The sequence below is a fragment of the Myotis myotis genome, unplaced genomic scaffold (genome assembly GCF_014108235.1).
Source record: "Myotis myotis isolate mMyoMyo1 unplaced genomic scaffold, mMyoMyo1.p scaffold_m19_p_18, whole genome shotgun sequence".
Taxonomy (NCBI): Eukaryota; Metazoa; Chordata; class Mammalia; order Chiroptera; family Vespertilionidae; genus Myotis; species Myotis myotis.
In genome coordinates this window covers 30336818-30356708 of record NW_023416322.1, presented here as the reverse complement: position 1 = coordinate 30356708, position 19891 = coordinate 30336818, and the positions used below count along the sequence as shown (strand labels likewise).

The window sequence follows — 19891 nt, the reverse complement described above, 5'->3', positions numbered from 1 at the left end:
CTTGGTTGCGGGCACATCCCCAGTGGAGGGTGTGTAGGAGGCAGCTGATCGATGTTTCTTTCTCATTGATGTTTCTAACTCTTTATCCCTCTCCCTTCCTCCCTGTAAAATATCAATAAAATATATTAGAAAAAAAAAGAAAACCACATATTTAGATGAGAGAAAGAAAATAAAACTTTGTGAGGAGAATGAGGCAGAAAGTGAATTTAAAAAAAAAAAAATCAATAAAGTCTTTTTAGCCTTTAAGAAAAAGATTGGTGTCCTGGCCGGGTAGCTCAGTTGGTTAGAGCATCATTCTGATATGCCAAGGTTTCTGGTTCTATCCCATCAGGGGACATACAAGAATCAACCAATGGCCCTAACTCAGCCGTGGGCAAACTACGGCCCGCGGGCCGGATCCGGCACGTTTGAAATGAATAAAACTAAAAAAAAAAGACCGTACCCTTTTATGTAATGATGTTTACTTTGAATTTATATTAGTTCACACAAACACTCCATCCATGCTTTTGTTCCGGCCCTCCGGTCTAGTTTAAGAACCCATTGTGGCCAGAACCAGTTTGGCTCAGTGGACAGAGCGTCGGCCTGCGGACTGAAGGGTCCCAGGTTCGATTCCGGTCAAGGGCATGTACCTGGGTTGCAGGCACATCCCCAGTGGGAGGTGTGCAGGAGGCAGCTGATCGATGTTTCTCTCTCATCGATGTTTCTAACTATCTCTCTCCCTTCCTCTCTGTAAAAAATCAATAAAATATATTAAAAAAAAAAAAAAAGAACCCATTGTGGCCCTCGAGTCAAAAAGTTTGCCCACCCCTGCCCTAACTGGTTTGGCTCAGTGGATAGAGCATTGACCTGCGGACTGAAGGGTCCCAGGTTCGATTCCCGTCAAGGGCATGTACCTTGGTTGCAGGCACATCCCCAGTAGGGGGTGTGCAGGAGGCAGCTGATCAATGTTTCTCTCTCTCATCCATGTTTCTAACTCTCTATCCCTCTCCCCTCCTCTCTGTAAAAAAATCAATAAAATATATATATTTTTAAAAAGAGCCGAAACCGGTTTGGCTCAGTGGATGGAGCATTGGCCTGCGGACTGAAGGGTCCCAGGTTCGATTCCGGTCAAGGGCATGTACCTGGGTTGCAGGCACATCCCCAATAGGGGGTGTGCCGGAGGCAGCTGATCGATGTTTCTCACTCATCGATGTTTCTAACTCTCTATCTCTACCCCTTACTCTCTGTAAAAAATCAATAAAATATATATTTAAAAAAATAAATAAATAAAAAATAAAAATAAAAAGAAATCAACCAGCCGAAGCCGGTTTGGCTCAGTGGATGGAGCGTCGGCCTGCGGACTGAAGGGTCCCAGGTTCGATTCCGGTCAAGGGCATGTACCTGTGTTGCGGGCATTCCCCAGTAGGAGATGTGCAGGAGGCAGCTGATCGATGTTTCTCTCTTATCGATGTTTCTAACTCTCTATCTCTCTCCCTTCCTCTCTGTAAAAAATCAATAAAATATATAAAAAAATAAAAAATAAAAAAAAAATAAAAAAAGAAATCCACCAATGAATGTGTAAATAAGTGGAAAAACAAAGATGTTTCCCCATCCCCCTCTCAAATCAATAAATAAAAAATTTTTTAAAAAAAGGAAGAAAAGGAAAACGATTGGTAACAGCACACATTGGGACTAATCAAGAGAACTTACCCAGTCGGTGGTGAACGGGGCACCATTTGCCATCAATGTCCTCACTTCATCATCTTGGCCTTTTCTTGCTGCTTCTAGCAATCTCTTCCCCAAGTCCACCAAAGACATCTTTATGCATAGGAACAGAAGTTTTCAGGAAGCTGTAAATCAAACATAAGGAGAGCTGTCTGTAAAATGGTTTTAGAAGACTTCTTGTACTTTAATATACTTTTCAAGGTGACTTTCTGGTAGGGCGTTTCCTCATCATCTAACACAAACAATTAGATATTTGGAAAAATTTCAGATCCCAAACAACATTTCCCTCACTTTCAATCTCCAGAACAATAATAATGATGATGATGATGATGATGATGATAATAAATGCAACACATCACATTATGACCTTTCTAGTTTAAGGGATCAATAAAACAGCATTTCATCCTTTTGAAATGACCATGGGTAGAAATATGTCACAGGAAAGAATGACAAATAGACAAGCCAAGGGATATGGCAGACACTTTTTTAAAAATGAACAGAGTGAACCTCCCACTTCAAAGCAAACAAACGACAGTATTTATTGCCAATTATCAATTATAATTTCAGCTTTCAAGCAAAAATTAGAATTTGGGGAAATATACCTCAACCATGAGTTGAAGTTTACTACGAACTTTTTGATGAAATTCATGGTGACACTAATGAGTGTGAATTTTTCAACATTGGGTAATAAAATGCATCAACACTTGGATAATCTGCATAATCTGGTGAACCAATATTTTTCAAATGACCAATGCATGTTATAAAATCATACAGGGGTAGGAAGAGAGGGAAAAAGATGGCTGAGGAGTAAGTGGAAATAACATTCACTTCCTCCCAGGCCCAAATTGGAATTACAACAAAATTATAGAACAATCAACCTGAATAACCAATTGAAGACTAGCTGAACAGAAGTCTTACAACCAAGGATTTATAGAAGCCACATCAAGACTGGACCATGTGACAGAAGGGCCACAGGACCAGAGAAGCCCAGTTCTCCGAGCTGATTGTTTAAAAGAGCTACTCAGAAGTGTGGCACCTACATTGGACTTTGCACGATTAAATATAAACCTTGCCCTGGCTGGTGCTGCCAAATGGTTTGAGCAACGGCCTGCACACTGGAGGGTTGCCAGTTCCAATTCCAGTCACGGGCATGTACCTGGGTTGCAGGTCTGATCCCCTCACCTGGCTGGGGCGCGTGTGAGGCAACCAATTGATGTAACATTTCTCTCTCCTTGCTCTCTCTCCCTCCCTACCCAATCCTTTCCACTCTCTCTTTAAAAAAAAAAATCCTCACTGCTCTGATGAGAATGTTTTTCTTATTCCCCCACCCCCAAATATATTTTTATTGATTTCAGAGAGGAAGGGAGAGGGAGGGAGAGACAGAATCATGGATCGGCTGCCTCCTGCACGGCCCCTACTGGGGATCTAGCCCCCAACCTGGGCATGTGCCCTTGACCGGAATGTAACTGAGACCCTTCAGTCTGCAAGCCAGCGCTCTATCCACTGAGCCAAACCACCTAGGGCTAAAATGTATTTTTAAAAGAACAGCATTTTGGGGGACTAAGTGCCATTCTCCCAGTACCCACCAGATAAAAGATGTAATCTAAGAGCCCTGTCCTGTGTGGTTCAGTTGGCTGGGCGTCGTCCAGTGTCCTGGGAGGTTGCCAGCTCAAGGGCACATGCCCGGGTTGTGGGCTCCATCCCTGTGGGGGTTGTGCAGGAGGCAGCCAGCTGATTGATGTCACGCTCTCACATCAACGTCATCGATGTTTCTCTCTCACTCTCCCTTCCTCTTTCTCTAAAAATCACTGTTAAAAAAAAAGAAAGAAAAAAGATGTAAGGGAAAACATTCTCCCTTTACTGTATGTATCTCCACTTTCCCTTCATATAAAGTGAAGAAACAAAATTTGATCTAACTTGACTCTCAGGACTTTGAAGATGAATACAACACCCACATCCCCTCCCAAACACACACACACACACACACACACACACACACACACACACACGAGCTTTCAATAACCGTGTTTTACTAATGAAGTGCTTGAGCTCTTGACAACAAAGTACTCTATTATTAGCCAGTAATTAGAGACTAATTACGTTGGTTGATAGAAGAAATCGGGTGGGGATGACCTTTGTTGGCGTAAGTACAGCTCTGAGCACACAGACAGCTAACTGCAGGGAGAACCGGCACGGAGGAAACCATGGTCTGACCTTCTTGATTTTCCCTTTTTCTATCCCACGGGTCCCCACTGAGCCGCCAGCTGTACAAACGACTGTGCAACGGGAGGCTGAGGCTCAGCTGGTCACAGCCTCCTCCCCTGGCACCCAGGCTGCAGGCTGGTCCCCAGGGCACATACAAGCCGCAAGCGGTGAACGCATAAGGAAGTGGGACGACAAAATGTTTCTCTCCCTTCCTTCCTTTCTCTCTCTTTTTTTAAAAAATATATTTTATTGATTTTTTGCAGAGAGGACGGGAGAGGGATAGAGAGTTAGAAATATCGATGAGAGAGAAACATCGATCAGCTGCCTCTGCACAGCCCCCACTGGGGATGTGCCCGCAACCAAGGTACATGCCCTTGACCGGAATCGAACTTGGGACCCTTCAGTCCGCAGACTGACGCTCTGTCCACTGAGCCAAACCCGGCAGGGCCCTTTCTCTCTCTCTTAAAAAAACAAACAAACAAAAAACCACAAAACTGGAGGCGGGGCCCTTAGCCCCCTGTTCGGATTAGCGTGCTCACTGATAACCTTCAGGCTCCTGCTGGGGCCGGGCATGAGTCCCCGTTTTCTCCTAATGGTCTGTCTTTCGGGAAGAGCCCGGGAGCCCAGGTCTCCGCGGAGGCAGCAGCCCGCCCGGGCTCCGCGCTGCCCCCTAGTGGTCACCTCGACGGCCTTGGCTTCCCTTGGTCCAGTTCCCCAGCCCCGGGTCTTGCACCCACCCCCTCCTTCACCTCCTCCCAGTCCCCTCCCCTTCCTCCCGGCAGCATCCCCTTCCTCTGCGTCCCCCGGCCCCAGGTTCCCCCGCTCCGACGAAGCGGCGCCGCTCTGTCCGCGCCCGGAAGTTCGGCGCTGTGCCGGGAAGCGGTGCAGCTTTCCACGGCCCCCTCCCGCGGGCCCCCCCACACCCCCGGTCCACGCATCTTCTCTTCCCCCTCACCTCCTCGTCCGGGACGCCGCCGGTGGCGCTCTTGCCGGACCCGCCAGTTTGGTGCCGTCTCCTCCTCTCGTTTAGACTCCCTGTCAGTGACGGTTACTTTTTGGCCTTTGCATATTTTGGGGGCCTTTAACCCCCCTCGTGGAGAAATGGAGGCAACAAAATGGCGGACCCGGAAGTGGAGACTGCGGGAAACACTTTCTGGCGGAGGGATCTGTGAAGAAAAAACGAGATTGGAACCTGCATTTCCATTCGAACTGAAGGATGAGGCACCTCTGAGGCTCGTTTGCTATCCGCCGAAGGCTCTTGGCGGTGGGAAAGCGTGTATCCGGGGAAATCCTCGGCGGGACTCTTTGGCGACGCGGAGGGTTTCGATGACGTGCCTTACGTGCCGCATAGACCGGCAGGGGGCGGGCCCGCGGCTTGTTTTGGCGCCAAGAACCAGGCGAGCCGCTAAAGGGAAAGCGGTTCTGCCCCGGTCCTGCTCCTCTTTGCTGGCTTCTTGGGAGGCCAGCGCTAAGGATGGAGAAGCCTTGTTCCCGCGTCCCCGCCGAGGGCCAGGCTGAGGGGGACGGCCTGGCTTTGCGCGAGAAACGAACTCCTGTGCCTGACGGACATGGTTCCCCTCCCGGCCTGAGCGGAAGGACCCGGAGCCCAGCTGTCAGCGCGGACAGGGAAACCAGTAACCGAGGCATTTCTTGGGGGCGGGGGGCGGGGGCTGGAAAACGATGGAGCGTGATGAGTTTGCAAATCCAATCCGGCGTCTCATTTACCAAACACTTGTAGCCGACCTCTGCCCAGCAGGCGCCACGAGGAAAGGACACGTCACGGACCCATCCATCCTCCATTAGATGTTGGCTTTTGACTTGGACGGTTGGCCATTCCTGGCCTGCGAGGCGGTTCTGCGTATCCCCCCCTTTCCTGGACTTCCCTAGGTCGCCTTCATGTCATCTTAGACAGTGTTTGCAGCACGTCGCCCAGGCGCTGCCCATGTCCGTATGTCCGGCTGCCCTTCTGAAGTTGTTTCATTCCCGCTGACATCATACTCTCTGGCTCCGTGCCTTTCCCTGGAGTCGGCACCCAAACACGACTTGGGAATGAGCACAAATGGTTGCGCGGTGGTGGTTTTTTTAAGTGAGCGTTTTAGGCAAGCAGGTGACATTTGGGTGCACTTGTTGGTTGTCTCGGGCACCCCGGCCGAGATGCAGAGCAGACTGCGAGCCGCGGGCGCCTGCCTTCCGCGGCGCCTGGAGTGACCAGCTCAAACATGTGGGCAGGCGGAGTGACTGGTCACAGCTTCCTCCCGAAATAGTTCTGCGTGGATTTCACCCCGGTTACCTACCTTTCCAAGCAGAAGTGCATCATTTTAATGTATAAACGCTACTCAAATCATTCTTCCTTCAAGTTGAAAGAAAAAAAATATACAAGCTAGGCCCTGACCGGTTTGACTCAGTGGACAGAGCGTCGGCCTGCGGACTGAAAGGTCCCGGGTTCGATTCCCGTCAAGGGCATGTACCTTGGCTGCGGGCACATCCCCAGTAGGGGGCGTGCAGGAAGCAGCTGATCGATGTTTCTCTCTCATCAGATGTTTTTAACTCTATATCCCTCTCCCTTCCTCTCTGTAAAAAATCAATAAGTTATAAATATATATATATACACAAGCTGAATGTGAAAGCAAGGCTAACGTCTGAGGTCCATACTGCTTTCCGGTGGAGAGAGAAAACTAGAATGCAGTCCTGGGGTTGAATGTCTTTATTAAAGAAATGAGTAAATGCAGCACAACCAGCAGCAGGAACGTTGGGAGGAGTGGGAACAGGCTGTGGGGTCAGAATGTGGTTGTTGGCTTCGTGGTCCTAAGGTAGCTGAGGCCCCTTGATCAACACACATCGCAGACGCAGGAGGGCAAGCCTAAGCTAAGGACCCACCCAAGGGCTTTTAGGAACAGAATCCAAACCTTACCAGGTACCACGATAGTCAACAAGATTGCATCTTAAGATTTGAAATCGAGTTTTCAAAAGTTTTCAGCCCACGGTTAGGAACCAAACAGTAAAGCAAGGAGGCTTGACGGAGAAACACCCTTTCGAGAGAGTGTAGCTGTTTCTGACACGATCCAGGGCTTTCCCCTATTTTCATTTTCCAAGATACATTACTCCTCTTGTTTTATACCTTTACCCCCAATTTCTCTGAGAAAATTTATTACAAGAAGGAGCAGAATCAAAAAAGCAAGTGTCTTATCACCTTAGCCTTTTAGAAATCCTACTGTCTTGTAGCAGATAATCTCAAAATTTACTCTTCAACCCTTGAAGAAATATTTGTGTGTGCTGGCGTAGAGCAAGAAATTAGGAAAATGGGAACAATCTCAAATGAGGTCAGAAAATCAGCCCTTCCATTTTACACTACGATACTACTCTCTGGTGCCCCCATCAGGCCTGTTTTCTGGAATTAATATGGACGGGGGAGGGGGGGGGTAGTAACTACTTCATTGCTTGAACCCTTTACTTTGTGACTTGAGGGCTTTTGAGAGAAACATCCATTAAATAAATAAATAAATAAATAAATAAACAAATAAATAAGTAAGACACAACTCTGGCAAATTCATCAGCACCACCGCAACACAATAGAGGGAAGAAAGCAAGATTAATAGGGGAAGGGATGGACAATGCAGGCGTGGTGGGAGAGAAGGCTCGGGCTTAGAGCAAGTCCAGGTCGAAGGCGTGGATGCTGGCGATGGGGGCCCTCCAGAAGTTGAAGGTGCTGTACTGAAGGAGGGCGTCGCCCTCGGGGTGTTTCTCCTGCTCTGTTTCCGTGGCTTGCCCGGTCATTTTGCCAGCGCTGCTGTCCTTGACCTTGTAGATGGATGTGTCTGACAGACCCAGGCTTTCCAGCTCCGACAGATCCAGTTCGGGAATGGGCATCCTCCAGAAAAGAAAGGAGCTGTACTGGCTGCTCACAGGGTCCCTCATGACGTCCTAAGGAGAAACCGCTGGTCAGTCTTCACGGTACAACAAGCTCTTTGTGGTCCATTCATGGCCTTTCCCTACTTAGAATCTTCACATCCCCATCGGCCCCATGGGATACGCTTCAGGGACCCTTCCTCTTTTACCATTTTCTACTACTTCCTAACTTCCCCCCAACTTGGAATGACTTTATTTACTGCCTACTGCTTCAAGTCAATCTTTTTTTTTTTTTTTTAATATATTTTACTGATTTTTTACAGAGAGGAAGGGAGAGGGATAGAGAGTCAGAAACATCGATGAGAGAGAAACATCAGTCAGCTGCCTCCTGCACACTGCATACTGGGGATGTGCCCGCAACCAAGGTACATGCCCCTGACACATGCCCCTGACCGGAATCGAACCCGGGACCCTTGAGTCCACAGGCCGTCGCTCTATCCGCTGAGCCAAACCGGTTAGGGCGTTTCAAGTCGATCTTGAGGCTGGTTTTCAAGGCCTCTCAGAATCTGGCCCTATTCTTCCGAGTAGTAGTGGTACATCTCTGCTACAGTTAATACTCATCACTCGCCGAAACCGGTTTGACTCAGTGGATAGAGCGTCGGCCTGCGGACTGAAGGGTCCCAGGTTCGATTCCAGTCAAGGGCATGTACCTGGGTTGCGGGCACATCCCCAGCGGGAGATGTGCAGGAGGCAGCTGATTGATGTTTCTCTCTCATCGATGTTTCTAACTCTCTATCTCTCTCCCTTCCTCTCTGTGAAAAATCAATAAAAAATATATTAAAAAAAAAAATACTCATCACTCACTCCACTTTCCATCTTAAAATACTACCCAAGTTTCAATACTCCACTCAAGTCCCTAGAGGAATTTTTCCCCTAAATTCCTATTATGTTTGCAAATACGGAACTTCTTCCTGCCTTTGGTTCATTAGGTCATGGCACCTCTGAAAAGGGCATTCAGGACAGTTCGGCTTTCTGTTTTCCTCCCTCTCTCCTAAGCCCTATGATAGCCCTGGCCGGGTAGCTCAGTTGGTTAGAGCATTGTCCCAATACACAAAGGTTGCAGGTTAAATCCCCAGTCAGGGCACATACAAGAATAAACCCAATGGCCCTGACTGGTGTGGCTCAGTGGATAGTGTTGGCCTGCGCACAAAAGAGTCGTAGGTTCGATTCCCGATCAAGGGCACGTACCTGGGTTGCAGGTTCTATTCCTGGCCCTGATTGAAGTGCCTGTGGGGGGGCAACCATTCAATGTGTCTCTCTCACATCAATGTTTTTATCCCCCTCCTTTCCATTCTCTCTCTTAAAAAAAAAAAAATCAACCAATGAATGCATAAATAAATGGAACAACAGATTGATGTTTCTCTCCCTTCTCTCTAAAATAAAAAAAAACTTACAATAAAAATAAATCCTATTATAAACTCACCTCTTTCAGGAGGACTTCCTTAAACTTATTCGGCTCCAGCTACCCATTTCTTCTAGCATCTCCCTTACCACTGTAGTTTTACCTGACTATATCAGTTTGGGGTTACAGATCACTGTTACAAGTATAGGGATAGTCTTATCTCCTTCAAGAGACTGAGAATATCCCCAAGGGTATAAACCAATCTATTTAGTACTTTGTGCAAAGCCCACAAGCGCTGGGCTTTGCACACAAAAGACATTCAAGGCTGCTGATTAATTTTCTCTCACTCTTTATTTAATACAATGAATACCTCGCCACTCCCATCTATTAGTCCTCAGATAAGCTTTAACAGCCTATCTATTTCTCTGTAACCTACCTCTGCTTCCGAACAAAACCCAGGTGCTAAACGAGTTTTCCTATGCTATAACAGGTCTCTTCTCTGGTCACAATGCTAGAATATATCTGATGATGGTGAGAGCAAATGGATTAGAAACTCCAGGTAAGTAAGGTAAAGTTTAGATTGGGAGGAGAAGGTGCTTTAACAGAATTAGATACTTGTCCATGCTTTCATCAGTACTTTTATCACCCTTTCTGCTCATCCTTCCCATACCCTGATGTTATGTGACTTATAAATTACCTCCCTGCAGCCTCCACTCTGCTGCTTGCTAGCCAAGGGAAGGGGCAAGAAGCATTAGCTGAAACGTTCCCAAAGGAGCAGAAAGAACATTCCACCACTGCCTCCAAAAATAGAACCCTGTTTCAAAAGGACTTCCTCCAACACACTCCATTGGCTCTCATCAGGCCTTGAGATGCCTAAATAGTGGCCTAAAATAGGTTCCAAAATGTGTTAGGCAGACATGATAACTAGTCCTGACTGGTAGTTCAGTGGTTAGAGCATCAGCCCTTGCACCAAAGAGTCATGGGTTCGATTTCTGGTCAAGGGCATATATCTGGGTTGCAGGTTCAATCCCTGGCCCTGGTCAGGTTGAGTGTGGGAGGCAACCAAGTGATGTGTCTCTCTCCCCCTCCCTAAAAAAGAAAATATATTGGATGAGGATTGACAAAAAAATAAATATATATATATATTTTTTTTTTCTAAACAACAAAAAACATGATAACCAGTACCCTACAGAAACCCTATCAACCCATATAATGTGAAATGTCTCTAAGTAAAAAAGGCAGAAAAAGAATGCATTAATCTAGAATATGTTTCTGTGTGAGTGTGGGAGCTTTAGGAGGGGTAAGTAGGTAGACTCAGATGTTTTTAAAGTTAAAAGCAAATGCTGAGTTGCTCTTTTTTGTCTTAGGTTCAAGCTCCAAAATAAACCCCAAGCAGAGAAGCTGCTTAGGGGTGTGATGCGGGGACTGGGACAGGGTGGGAACATGTTAGAAAGGTGAGGTCATCATCCTATGATAGGCAGCTCTGATCATCGCCGCAATAATCTGCAGAGCCATGTGCACAGAGAGTTGCAAAAATGGTTGTACCTATTAACCAATCAACCAGGGTTATAGAGATCCTAAGAAGCAAACCTTAGGAGACAAAATGTTACTTCTGTCCACAGGGATATTTTACTAATATTACTAGTTATTTGCCTGCATAACAGGCTTCTTTTATATCCCCGCCCTTATCAGTTTTCTCCAGTGAGAGTTTAGTATAATGCTGGGCAAATATAATAGGCTCTTTAAAAAAAAAAAAAAAATAGAATCGTAAGGTGGGGAGGAATTAATAGATTTTTAAAACTAGAAAACACCTTAGAAATTATCTAGTGACTTGTGAAGCCTCCCAGCCAGTTTGGATTAGAATCCAGGTCTCCTAATCCCCAATCTGGACTTCTTTGATGTGTTATACATAGATAGTTGCCTTTAGCTTTACGTAATCCTATACCAATATTCTCAAAACTTGCAAGAATTCTTAGTTCCTGGAGAGCAGATATGCAGTGGGTTAGGTACTGATTGTTCTGTGGTTCCGATCTGAATGGTGAACATGCAATAGGCAATGGAGAGCAAGCTAGAATCCGAGAAAGGGAGAAGGCTCTGACAAACGGACTCCCTTCCTTACAGCCAGCATATGTCTCAAAGCTCTCCAATCCCTGAGTATCTGGCAGGGCTTCTCTTGACAATTAAAAAAGCGGAGGGAAATTGCACGAAATATTGACTTAAAAGGCCTAAAATCTCTAGGTATGGCTCAGAGACATCTACAGAGAGGACCAAATACATCCTAGAAAGATACTCCTACAAGTATTGACAGCATTTAAAATCAAGTCAAGCGCATTACCTACGCAGAAAATGGAAGCTAAAATAGCCTTTACGTTGATAATGAAATTTTAAAATTTAATAGAGTGTGAATTTAATTCCCAACTACCCAAATTTTGCAAGAGGTCTCTTTTCAGCTAGCTTTCTCTTCCCCTCTCCATTTGCTTGATTAGCAAATATATATAAAAAGAGACACTCTCACTGAACCACACAGACCCGCCCAAATACCCTTTGTCCAGCCCCCCAGTGGGAATCCAAGGTCTACCAACCAGGCCTTGCTGTGTCATGCTGCCACCGTGGGGTGGAAGGACAAGGCATGGTGGTGGTGGGGAATGGAAGGGCTCCGGCATCTCACTGCATGCGCCTCATTCTGGGCTTGGATCTTTCTCACGGCCATATCCTTCCCCCACCGATTCCACTGAGCTGCAAATAAGCATTCCTTTTCCAGAATCTGTCCCTAAACCTACTAGCTTTTGTGTGCTGTACTAATTCAATATGGGATCCGGTAGTTCTCCAACACAGAGGCCCCCCACCTTCCTACCTCAAGCTGCTGCTTTCTTTGGAGCAAGATGAGATGTGGAGGAGATTATTAAAGGAAATGTGAGGATTAATCTCAATATTATCTCATATCCCATCCCCCAAACTGCCTCCTGTGGAGACAAGTTTGGGGTGAAGGAAGACACATCAATAAGACACTACAGGGAAAAAAGAAAAGAAAAGAAACAGAGGGAAATAGAGGCTAGAGCAATACAGTAGGACTAGAGATTCATAAGAAGAAGAAGAAAAACACACCACACAAATTATAGCTTGAAAGAAAGATAGAGATAACTAGACTGAAGATAAAATACACAGGACAATAAATTGTAGGCAAATAGGTACTTGACATGAGATAAATGCTAAGAAATAACTACAGGTAAATTGTTAAAAATTAATGTCTGTGTTCAGGATTATAAGGCATGGATGGAGATGTGAGCAAGAGATGGAAAACGGTGAACAAATTAACTACCGTTGTTCATAGCGGCGCCTTCTCTCCGCTAGAACTGTCCCCCAACCTCATCCTTATTTGGGGGTCCCTAACCTAACCAGAAGCAGCTGCTCTTCTATCTCTGCAGCCCCCCTCTCCCTTCCCCCTCCCCCAGTTAGTTTACCTGTTATCAGTGAATTACTAGTGTGTTCCGAAGATGGAGGGAGGACCCCAGGCTCCGGTCCCTGCTCTGGGCTGGAGAGAAAGGCAGCAGCGGGGGCTTGGCCGGCTTTGTCTTCTCGCTCCCGCTCCCTCTCCCTCTCCAGTGACTGAGGCTCGCCGCCGCCTCCCCCTGCAATGCAGCCCCTCCTAGGAAGGCGGGGGGCCTCCGCCCCTCCCTGCCTGACTCGGCCGATTCAAACCATAGGCTCCCGGGCGCTTTCGGAGGCAGCGGGCTGAGGCGCCTCCGCAGGCTCATTGGTCTGCACGGTGACCCCAGCCCTTCCAGCGCCCCCTGCAACCCGAGGTGCACTGAATAGGCAGCTATGGCCCTCGGATTTCAGGTTTATGGCTTAAGCATCTTCACTCTAGACAACAATGGAGGCGTGCCCCTTTATCCCCCCGACTTAAGGGTTTCAGGTGACCAAGTATTTTTGAAAATCAGGGAAATTCTCCCTCCAACCCTCCTCCTCCCGACTCGCCTCCCCACCCCCATAACGGGTGCCCTGCTCCACTGCGGGTAGAACACAGAAGATGGGGGGCGGGGGGCTCGCTGCGTCTGGGAAACTCGGGACTTGGTAGGGTCCGGGGGACATGGGGGCTTTAGGGACTCCGCTTCGCAATGCCTGGCGCGCAAAGAAAACGTGCGATTCCGGGGGACCCAGCTTGGGTGCCCGGTCCCCACCGACAGGTCCCCACTCCGCAGTGCGCCGAGAGGGGCGGCGGCCCGAGGGGGCTCCCGAGGCCCCGCCCAGGGCCCGCCCCGCGCGCAGCCGCCTCGGTCCGGGGTGGGGGGAGCTGTGCGCCCGCCCCCAGCCGGACGAGTTTCGTAATCGCGTCGCCGCCGTTTCCGCCCTCGGCCAGCCCCACCTCTGCCGGCCCGCCCTCGGCTCCCCACCGCGCCGAGGAGCGATCCCGGGGACCCCACACTGGCGGGCACCGAGCGGAAGCCCCCCAACCAGCTCTAGCCGGGCGCCTCGATGCCGGAGCCGAGCAGGTGAGAGCGTTGGACTTGGTCCCCGGGCGGTGCGCCCCGCCCGTCCCGCCGACCGGATGCTGGGGGTGGGGGAGGCGAGCGTCCAGGGCGGCGGGCGGGCTGGGTCGGTGGGAAAAGGGGTGCGTCCCTTGAGTAACCGCCCCCGTCCTCGCTCACGCGCCCCTCGCCCCCCCGGTGCGGCCCCTGAGGAGTAGAAGGGAAAGGGGGCTGGGGTGTTGGGGAGGTGGGAGGGGAGGTCTCCTCCGAGGCGCACTGGCCTCGGGCGGAGCCGAGCTGGGTCCGGGGAGGTCTACACCCGGGGCCGGGGTGGCCACGGAAGACCGTGACAGCGCCCGAAAGATGCCCCGAGGGGCCCCAGGCCTGGTGCAGCGCTGGGAGGAGCAGCAGAGGGTGTCGGGGTCGAGTTGGGCGGTCGGCAGAAATGGAGTTTGTGTGGCTGAAATGACAGCACGGAGGGGGTTTAGGGCCGGCTTCTGTCTCATCTGACGCCCCACCAGGCCTTCCCTGGGGCAGATGCCTGAAAAGGGGGCGTCTACCCCGACTGCCCTCGAGCCCTCGGGAGCTCTCCTGGCCTGGAGGCCCGCGGGGGAGCAGCTGCAGCCCCGGGCTGATTGCCCCTCCATTCCCTCCATGCGCTCTCTCTCCAGCTGCTGCCTGTGAAGGCTTGTCGGGCAGCGGGTTGGAGGCCTTGGGGCTGCAGGCAGCGGGACCGGGAAAACCGGTTTGGGGCTAGAACAGGACCGGGGAACTACCTATGAACATCCTTCCTCCCGGAACCTTCTCCCATCCCGTCTCCCGCTCACCCCCCCACAGCTCCGCAGCTGCTCAGCCCTAAGCCCCGGTGACCGTGGTGTCCCCCCAGCTCCAGTTCGCCCTTCCTATTTGGGACTTAGGCCCGGTTCTCGGAACCACCCCACTGTCAGGATGTGGACCTCTGTGCTCTAACCCTGACCCCTCCTGCTGTTTCCCCTTCACTGGGCTTGGTACCTCTTTTAAAGAAGGAGAGTGGCAGCCAATCACTTACTTTTCTGGCCTTGTTCTCCCCACCCTCCCAGCCCCAGTTTCACCCTGCCCGGTTTTCTCCACACGCTGACACCCCCCCACCCCCAAGTTTTAGGCACCCGGAGGTCCTGTGTCCGAGGGAATGGAATTTCCTGGTCACTTCGCATCATCACGGGTAATTTCATGCCAAGTCCCACACACACACTTTCCCTCCACCCAGCTCTGGCCAGGTCCCTGGAAAAGGAACAGAACCGTCCTTGTTCCCTCCGTTGCCCCGTTCCCTCTCCCTCTCCTCTCCCCCTCTTTTCTTCTCTCTCCTCCCACCATCCACTTCTGTCCACTCAGCTTTGAGCCAGGGGGGTGTTGGGGAGAGTCCAATCTCAGTGCAGCCTGTCTGGTGGTGTTGGGGGTTTCCTCTCATTCTTCATTGTTGTCTCCATCACCCCCCACCCCTGCCTCCAACCCTTACCACAGGCTGCCACCGCCATCACTACAAACCCTGTGACTGACTTCCCCATTGACCACAGCTCCCCTCTCTGGACAGCTGTGTTCTGACTTCCACCCTGTCTCGTAACTCCTCCCTCCAGCAGTGGGAAGGGAAGTAAGAGAAAGGACCTGGGTCCTTCCCTTCCTTAGAAGCTGTATCAGTGTTTGTGTGATCTCATCTCGGGGCTTTTTAAAACACCACCAACTACTACTCAGTTCTTAGATCCGTCTAGGTTGCCAGAGCTTCAGGGTTCAGGGCCTGGGACTGGAGGGACAGGAGGTCCATATTCATGCATTGATAGTATTTATCAAGCTGCCCTGTCCGTGGAAACGTTGAGCTTGCCTGTGTTACAGGACTGCGGAAACGCAGTGAGCACAGAGAAACTCAGCTGTGCCCTACCCTGGCCGGCAGTAATGAGAGTTCTTCCTGGGGCACTAACGCTTTGGAAAGTTCCTTGGGGATGGAAGTGGTGAGGACGGAGGGGAGAACAGGTCACGGCATGAGGGGAGGAGAGAGGGGGGGAGAGAGGCAGGCGCGGAGCAGAGTGGCACGATAGGACATGTGAAGAGGGCGGGGAGGCTGGAGAAAGATTCCTCCTGGCCGGCAACCTGTGCACAAGTCACACACGGAGATACGGCCATGCCACGGGGGTGCACGTGCAGGGGTGAGGTGACATAGGACTCAGAGAAACAGTGTGTGCAGCCTTGAGGCAAGATCTCAAGGTCAAGTCATAAAGGCGCTGCTAAATGTCTTTGGGAGGGGTTGGATCTCAGTGGAGGGAAAGGAGGAGGAACAAGGGCAGGGAATAGAAAGAGAGGGAGGGAATTTCTCACCGTGGCAAGTCTTTCTTGAGGATCAACCTGCCGTACTTAGTTACCTAGGACTTAGGTGGTCAGGGTCTTAAAGAAAATGTAGGTGTTGAGGGTAAGGTAAGGGAAAGCGGGGGAGGGACAGGGGCGGAGGCCTTGTTTGTGAGAACAAAAAAAACCACCATTTCCTCTTCAAAGTCACTTCGCTGCCCCTCCCCTTCTGGCCTGTACCCAGGGAGAAGAGAGGTAGAGCTTGTAGTACCCCCCAAAGTGTGCTCAGTTATGCCACTATCCTTTGGTCCCCTCCCATCCCATCATCCTAGATGCCTCCAGCCCCCTTCCTCTCCCTTGGTGCCAGCAGCTGCTACGCCTTAACCCCTTGGTGCCCTTTGGTTCTTTTCCTTCCTTTGAGAGTCTCCCTGTGAGGTTCTGCCGACTGAGGAGGTGAGTGTCGTGCACAGGACTAGGGCTTTTAAGGGAGAACGCGCGTCTGAGCTCTGTAGGAGGCTTCTCAGGGAGGGAGGGATTCCCCGTTCACCTTTCTTCTCTCTCTCCTTTCTGCTCCTCCAGGGTTCCAGGCCTGAGGAAGAGAACCGTGCGCCTGCCTGCCCACCTCACTGCCTGGCCCTGCTGGTTTCCCGGGGTCTGAGACACGGGCCTTTCCTGCGGCGTGAACCCAGGGTGTTGCGACACCTGAAGGGAGTGAGGAGTGGGCGGTCCAGGCACCAGGGCAAGAGCCCTCTGGGGCCTTGGGCAGCAGAGTGAAACTGGAACCATCAGGGAACATGAGTGAATTTTGGCACAAACTGGGCTGCTGTGTGGTAGAGAAACCCCAGCCGGTGAGTGTTCCTGCCCCCACCCCACACGCACAGAAATCAGTTACCGTATCCTGTTGGGGAGGCTCACCTTCTAGGACCTGCAGTCTAGAAAGCACTGGTCTAGCCTCCCTCTCTGTCGGGATCGTTTTCAGTGGCGAGGCAGGTGTGTGCCACAGTAAAGGGGGACTGGGTGATGGGAGAAGTGAATCGTCCTAGCTCTCACTTCCTGTCCCTGTCCCTTCTGAGTTGGGTGGGGGTTGTAGGTGGAGCTTAATACCTGTCAGTTTCCCCCATTGTTTCCTCATCAGCCAGGGGTGACTTTGATGTGTCCTTTCCTTGTCCAGTGTTCACTCTGCCGGCCACTGCCCTCACCGCCCTGCCTGTGTCCTCCCTGTGCTATTCCAGCCTTGCCTTTCACACCCTAGTGATTTATTTCCCTATTGTAACGCCATATTCCCTTTCCTACCGGGCCTTAGCTCTTCCCTTAGTGGTTTTCAAGACTCTTTTTTCCTTCCTCCACTGTGACTGCAGGAGGGGCTTTCAGACATAACTCCCCTATTTTCTCCAAGCAGAAGAAGAAGAGGAGGCGGATCGATCGGACCATGATTGGGGAACCAATGAATTTTGTCCACCTGACTCACATTGGCTCCGGGGAGATGGGGGCCGGAGATGGACTTGCCATGGTAATAAGGGAATGTTTGATATGGGGTTGTGGCCTAGAACGGTTCCTCTTTGAAAGTTCGAGCAGGGGTCATCACAGAATGCTTGATGGGGAAGTAAGCAGCGAGGATTCTAGTCCCGGTCACCAGTTGGGTAAACCTGGGACCTTGGCATTTCAGGTCTCTGGCATTTTAGGCTCCCTCATCTTTACAGTTAACAGGTTCTTATTAATTGGGGTGGGAGATAGATATGTCTTTAAGAGTTACTTGGACGGCTTTTTCCAAAAACCGTATCTGTTCCTTCTATTCATTAAGAACTGCTGTCTCAGTGCTGTAGTAAGTCACATTGCGGTTGGGATGTTGGGGCAGGAAAAAGGCCGAGCACCTCTGTCCTAAATAACGTCTAATATGTATTTTGCTCTCAAAATAAGGGAAAGGGAAAGGGAAATGGGGATGGAGATAGTGAAGGAGTCTTTTCACCAATTGCAGAACTTAGATAACTATGATAGGGTCCTTTGTGGGAGGATCTTATAAGTAAAAGAACACTTTTTCTTTTTAAGCCCTCACCCAAGGACATGCTTTTATTAATTTGAGAGAGAGAGGAAGGGAGAGGAACATTGATGTGAGAGTGAAACATCAATTGGTTGCCTCCTGCACGTGCCCCGATGGGGGAATCGAATCCATGACCTTCCGGTGTATGGAACCATGCTCCAACCAACTGAGCCACACCAGCCAGGGCGTAAAAGACTAATTTTTGTCTCATCCTCACAAAGGTCAGTGTGAAGGGAGGCATGGGAACCTCCCTTGGAAGAATGGTGATTAATTTTAACCTTTCCAGATGATTTTATCTTCAAGGAGATGGGGTCAGCCTCTTCCATGGAGGGCACAGGGGAGGTTTCTTACTGTGAGACATGAAGACTTGGGAGAGTTTCACATGTGCTTTTCCACAGACAGGCGCTGTTCAGGAGCAGATGAGATCCAAGGGAAACCGAGACAGGCCATGGAGCAATTCTAGGGGCTTGTAGCTCCAACAGGAATGGTGAGTAAATAGAGAGCACCTCCAGCACCCGCTGAGCTCTGCCTTGGAACCCTGAGCCTCTGCAAGAAAGGGAATCGAGGGAAGGAAGAATTAGCCCGGGAGAGGTAGTGACGTGGGATCCAGAAAAGCAGAGAGAGAGGGATGTGCCGACAGGAATAGAGAAAAGAGCGCGCTGTGGAACTAGTCTGCACTAGGTGGTGCCTTTCTCCCCGAGACCTTGGTTTTCTTTGAGGCTAATCTTTTTTTTTTTTTTTTTTTAATCAGTTTTTGCTGTCTGAAGTCTCCACTCTGTGCCCAGCCCAGAAGAGATGCTGCCTCCACCAGATCCTCCGAGAACCAGTGTCCTCAAGGCCCCTTTTTTTCCTTATCTGCCTGATAGTGCCTCAAAAGGCTTGGGGGCTGGACTCCCCCCTCCCTCCTCTGGCTGTAGCCCCTCCTGGAGATGGGGTCAAGGCAGCAGGACTGACCAAGTAACTACTGGTTGGCCAGAGGAGCTCAGCTGAAGCCCTGGACACTCTCAGATCTGAAATGGGAGTTTCTGGAAACCTGGAATGAGTTCCCTCCTCCTGAATGACAGTCTGGGTGCCACCTGTTTTTAATCTATTAGCCTGAACTCCTTAAATGGCAGGTGGGTGAGGTTACCAAGCTGGAGCTGGCTTTGCTGAGAGCTCCCTACCTCTCTGCCCTTCTCCTTCCTTCTGGAATGAACTGAAGCAGACCTCAAGCAGGGGCTGGGAGGGGGACCACTGCCTAGTCGACTCTCTTTAAATCTCAGATCTTAAGCTCACAGCCCTTCAATATCTCTCTGCCAATACCAGCGTCTTTCTCTAGTTAGGCCTCTAACCCTGTTTCTGTAGCATTGCTAGCTCCCCAGTATCTTTCCTTTTTAAAAACTAATTAAAAAGTAAATTTAAGATGCATTCTCGTAATTACCCCCACCCTGCTACTACCTCCGTCCTTACCCTTAGAAACCTTATTGTTTCCCATTGAATAAGACTTAAGAGATGGGTCTTAACCTGATGACATTCCAGTTAGATCTTGGGGACCTGGCCTGCCCTCTGCCAACCTCCCTGCTGGCCCAGGTGAGAGGAGGAAGAGGGAGCTGGAGAGAAATCCAGATGGCAGCGAAACTAGGAGTTATGTCTCAGGTGGACTTGCTGACCCTGGAGGATGGAAGGTGGGGAGATGAATTGGTTGAAAACAATCACCTGGGAGTTTAGGAATCTTAAGATCCTCACAACCTGGGCGCAGGGAGACAGCAAGGTTTCTCAGTCTGGACACTTTTGACATTTTGGGCTGGATCATTCTTAGTACTGGGGACTGTCCTGTGCATGATAGGATGTTTAGCAGTGTCCCTGGCCCACCCTAGTTATCACACCCAAAAATGTCTCCAGACATTGCCAAGTGCCTCCCAGGGGGGCAGAAGT

The 19891-nt window shown here is 50.1% G+C and overlaps 3 protein-coding genes across 8 annotated transcripts in view; 1 reads left to right on the top strand and 2 right to left on the bottom strand.

Annotated features, from left to right (window-relative positions):
* Positions 1-19891, bottom strand: part of GABPB2 (GA binding protein transcription factor subunit beta 2) — a 244521-nt gene that overhangs the window by 17014 nt on the left and 207616 nt on the right. The window contains exons 1-3 of one of the 6 annotated variants that reach the window (XM_036342482.1): positions 4865-5150; positions 3291-3512; positions 1690-1829 (exon numbers count right to left, since the gene is read on the bottom strand). The exons of 2 other annotated variants lie outside the window; for them this stretch is intronic. In XM_036342482.1, the coding sequence (XP_036198375.1) occupies positions 1690-1797 (108 nt within the window). In that variant the 5' untranslated portion in view covers positions 1798-1829; positions 3291-3512; positions 4865-5150. Of the gene's footprint in view, positions 1-1689; positions 1830-3290; positions 3513-4864; positions 5151-19891 lie in introns of those variants that run through there. 3 more of the 6 variants (XM_036342481.1, XM_036342478.1, XM_036342479.1) reach the window with 3 other exon arrangements.
* Positions 6601-12772, bottom strand: MLLT11 (MLLT11 transcription factor 7 cofactor). The gene is made up of 2 exons (XM_036342509.1): positions 12619-12772; positions 6601-7830 (listed from the first exon to the last, which is right to left on the bottom strand). Exon 2 carries the CDS (start codon positions 7822-7824, stop codon positions 7552-7554), a length of 273 nt encoding a protein of 90 aa, XP_036198402.1. The 5' UTR covers positions 7825-7830; positions 12619-12772; the 3' UTR covers positions 6601-7551.
* Positions 13505-19378, top strand: CDC42SE1 (CDC42 small effector 1). Its single transcript, XM_036342510.1, has 5 exons — positions 13505-13650; positions 16519-16787; positions 17339-17449; positions 18376-18464; positions 18729-19378. The coding sequence occupies exons 2-4, from the start codon at positions 16734-16736 to the stop codon at positions 18448-18450; spliced, it is 240 nt and encodes a 79-aa protein (XP_036198403.1). The 5' UTR covers positions 13505-13650; positions 16519-16733; the 3' UTR covers positions 18451-18464; positions 18729-19378.